This window comes from Coffea eugenioides, chromosome 4, assembly GCF_003713205.1.
Source record: "Coffea eugenioides isolate CCC68of chromosome 4, Ceug_1.0, whole genome shotgun sequence".
Taxonomy (NCBI): domain Eukaryota; kingdom Viridiplantae; phylum Streptophyta; class Magnoliopsida; order Gentianales; family Rubiaceae; genus Coffea; species Coffea eugenioides.
Genome location: NC_040038.1, coordinates 8848688 through 8851854, shown reverse-complemented (window position 1 = coordinate 8851854; position 3167 = coordinate 8848688). Strand labels below are relative to the sequence as shown.

Here is a 3167-nt window from a genome sequence, read left to right as displayed (position 1 = left end):
GTTCAGTTACTTGCAGTTGTCAAACAAAGCAACCGAAATTGGGGGAAAACAAAAAAGATGCCCTTGAACTTAATTTAATTCCTCAGTGCCCCTCAAGTCTCAAATCCTCAATCTGTGCCCCTTCAAGTTCTGTAAACTTTCAATTTGTATTCTATAAGTATATACTAAATTTTAATTAAAAATCACAAATGACTTTAGATAATTATTCTAATGCCTACAAATTACAATTTCTAAAAGATCCAAACAAATATTAAATACTCAAATACGTTATCAAAATAATTACTTATTCAAACGGGTCCAAGTCGAGCCCAAGTAAGAACTCAATATTTCATATTCGGCCCATTTTTAGATTAACATAAACGGATTCGAGTCGGGTTGGATAAAACGAAAATTATAACTATATTCGTGCTCCAAAATATTAAGTGGATTCAAGTCGAGTCTGAATTAAAACCCGGCCTATTGACATAGAAGCCAAAGCCATCAAATCAAGAATTTCTTTACAAGCATTGGATAAGCTAAAACATTTAAAAACATCAATGTAGAGACCTAGAGATTGTCAAATTCCATACCAGAAAGAGATGTTGAAAGAAGTATGTGTGATCACACACAACTCTCGGGGGTGGCATGTTTAGTTTCACAAACCATTTGGAGCTAACTGTGATCAAAGAAATCCCAAGGGCAGAATTTATACTACATTAGGTCTATGAATATAGCTGTATTAATCTAATCTGGCTATAATCTAACTGCAAGCCATAATCTCACAAATTTGTGCTAAAGCAATTTTAAGCGCCTGACCAAAATCAATAATTGTCATGAATCTTTTGTTTTAGGCTTTGCTCTTACTGCTTTAAATCCCACTATTCGCTTTTAGCTATCCACAACCCTCCCTTAGTAATGAAAAACAAAAGAATCCTTCTTGGGGTTAGCCAATCTCACTCTAAACTTTTTACAGAAGTAAAATAATATGTACCTTTATCCAAAACTAAAATGAAAACAAAATAGCATAGTTTTGTCAGTACGACTGATGCCTCGTTTCCGTACAAATTCCTAGGAAATTGAATATGGCCACGGTGCTATTAGTCCAAATAAGCTACTGTGCCATGAGTTGGAAGAACCGAAGAAGTTCCAACTTCCATGTAACATAAAATATCCATGGCATCTTGAAGTACACAGAAGAAAGATTTCAACATTGGAAGAACTTGCTTGTTGAAATTTACACAACAAAAGCATAGTATTATACAAACATAGAACCAAGGAGCAAACTATTTCACCTCAAAAATGTAGGCAGGTTAAAACAACTGCGGACATCAATAAGGCAAATTATTGATACATATCACCGGATGTTGAGAGTGGTGATGAAACACCGGTGATAGGTATCAGGGTTCTATCTAAAACTACTATACAAGAAAAGTCAACGAGCAAAACTTAGAACCCGCGACTAATCATATCTAGATAACGCTGTTCAGACTCCTGCCTTTGTAGCCTCATTTCATTGTTGAACTTGTTGATGAAGTCCTCAACTCTTTCATTGAATTCTTCGAGATTCACTGAAGGGTCCTTTCTAATTAAACCTCCTCTAAATCTTATGGAAACAGTGTCGTTGAAGGTCATGGACTTCCTCAGGTCTTTCCATGCAGCAGCTGATATTGCCATGTCCTCCTCTAAATCAATATTGCAGTTTTCTTGTGCTGCAACCACTGTTTGAGGTTGTGGCCAGGTCTCGCTCTTGTTGAGTTGCTTCTTTTGTGCCTTCGTTCCTCCTTCCTTGATGGCTCTCCATGTTGCCTCCATTGTATCATCCTCCCCCTCCACATCGAAGTCTTCACTTTCGAGCTGTTCTTGTGTCTGTTCAAACTGATTTTGCAACCACTTTATTGTTTGCTGTCCAGTCTTTGTTGTACTTGTTATTGCAGTCTTTTGGGTTGTAATGAGTGGTGGTGAAGAGTCAACTGAATGTGACTTTTTAATCTCCTTGGCTTCTGTCAATTTAGAAAAAATTGCCTCGAAAGATTCATCATCTTCTTTCTCAACACCATTTTTGTCTCTAGTACCATCTTTCTGATGAATGTTTAAGCTAGCTGTTGCAGATTTGGCTTTTGTTGTTGGAGCCTTTTCAATCCCTTTGGCCGCCGTCAAACTTGAAAAATCAGAAAAAAGATTCAGAAGAGATGCATCAACGTTGTCTTGAATGTCTTGTTGATTCTCCACGGGAACTTTTGTAGTCTTGGAATTTCCTCCACCTGCTGCTGCGGCAGCCGCTGCTACCACATGTATATCCTTTGGTTTTGTCTCTTGGCTGTGCTTTTGATTGTTAATCTGCGTTGGAGGAGGAGCTGGTGGTGGTGACAAAGAAGGCGAGAAAGCACCATGTATATCGTAATCCTCACCATCACCACCATCTTCAATGTCACCGTTGCTGTCCATTTTTGGATGGTAGAAATGGGAGGAAACTGCTATGAGGATGACAATGAGATGCATCATGATGTAGATATAAAAAGTAGAGGACAACCAGCTCCTGAAGTAGGAATATGGTTTCCTCAAACTTGACAGCATAAAATCATAAGAATATGGAGAAACAGCCCCCTTGAACATGAGGAAAGTTGAGACTAATCCGGCCGAGAGAAGGAGAAGTTCTATGGCTCTTACTGCAACTTTGAAACTGGTTTTGTTGTGGGATAGGCTTTCTATTAAGAGGGATGCCATGAGAATTAACCAAAACAATGGGACGAAACTAATCTGGGAAACCAGGAAAAAGATGTGCAATTTACGGCCAGGGTTGTGTTTCCTTCAATGTCCAAGAATAGGAGAAAGTGGAAAGGAGGAGGTCCATTGTGGGGAAGTTTTGGTGTTGGATGCTGAATCTTTACAGCCTAGCCACAAAAGAAATGGGAGTAGAGAGATTTGAGAGAGCACCAAACAAAGAAGAGCTCAATTTTGTTGCTGTAGACCCTCAATTAAAGGCCACCAAAGTAAAGGTTTTCATTTCAAGAAACACCAACCAAATGATGCCTTTTATATATGTACAGGCACAGAACACTATTAAATGTCCTCAGCAATAATTCCACAATTCCATCTTTACTCAAATCTGGACCCTCCATTCAACCATGTCTCACATTCTGCTTTTTGGATTTTTAATTCAACCCCAAACCAATGTACATGCATGCATG

The 3167-nt window shown here is 38.5% G+C and overlaps 1 protein-coding gene across 1 annotated transcript; it reads right to left on the bottom strand.

The window, feature by feature from the left end:
* Positions 1-1425: 1425 nt before the first annotated feature.
* Positions 1426-2703, bottom strand: LOC113768945. The gene has a single exon (XM_027313445.1). The coding sequence runs from the start codon at positions 2701-2703 to the stop codon at positions 1426-1428; it is 1278 nt and encodes a 425-aa protein (XP_027169246.1).
* Positions 2704-3167: the final 464 nt, after the last annotated feature.

What these genes read in the sequence shown, in the direction of transcription:
- LOC113768945 (XM_027313445.1), bottom strand. Translation starts at nt 2,703, where the DNA reads ATGGCATCCCTCTTAATAGAAAGCCTATCCCACAACAAAACCAGTTTC.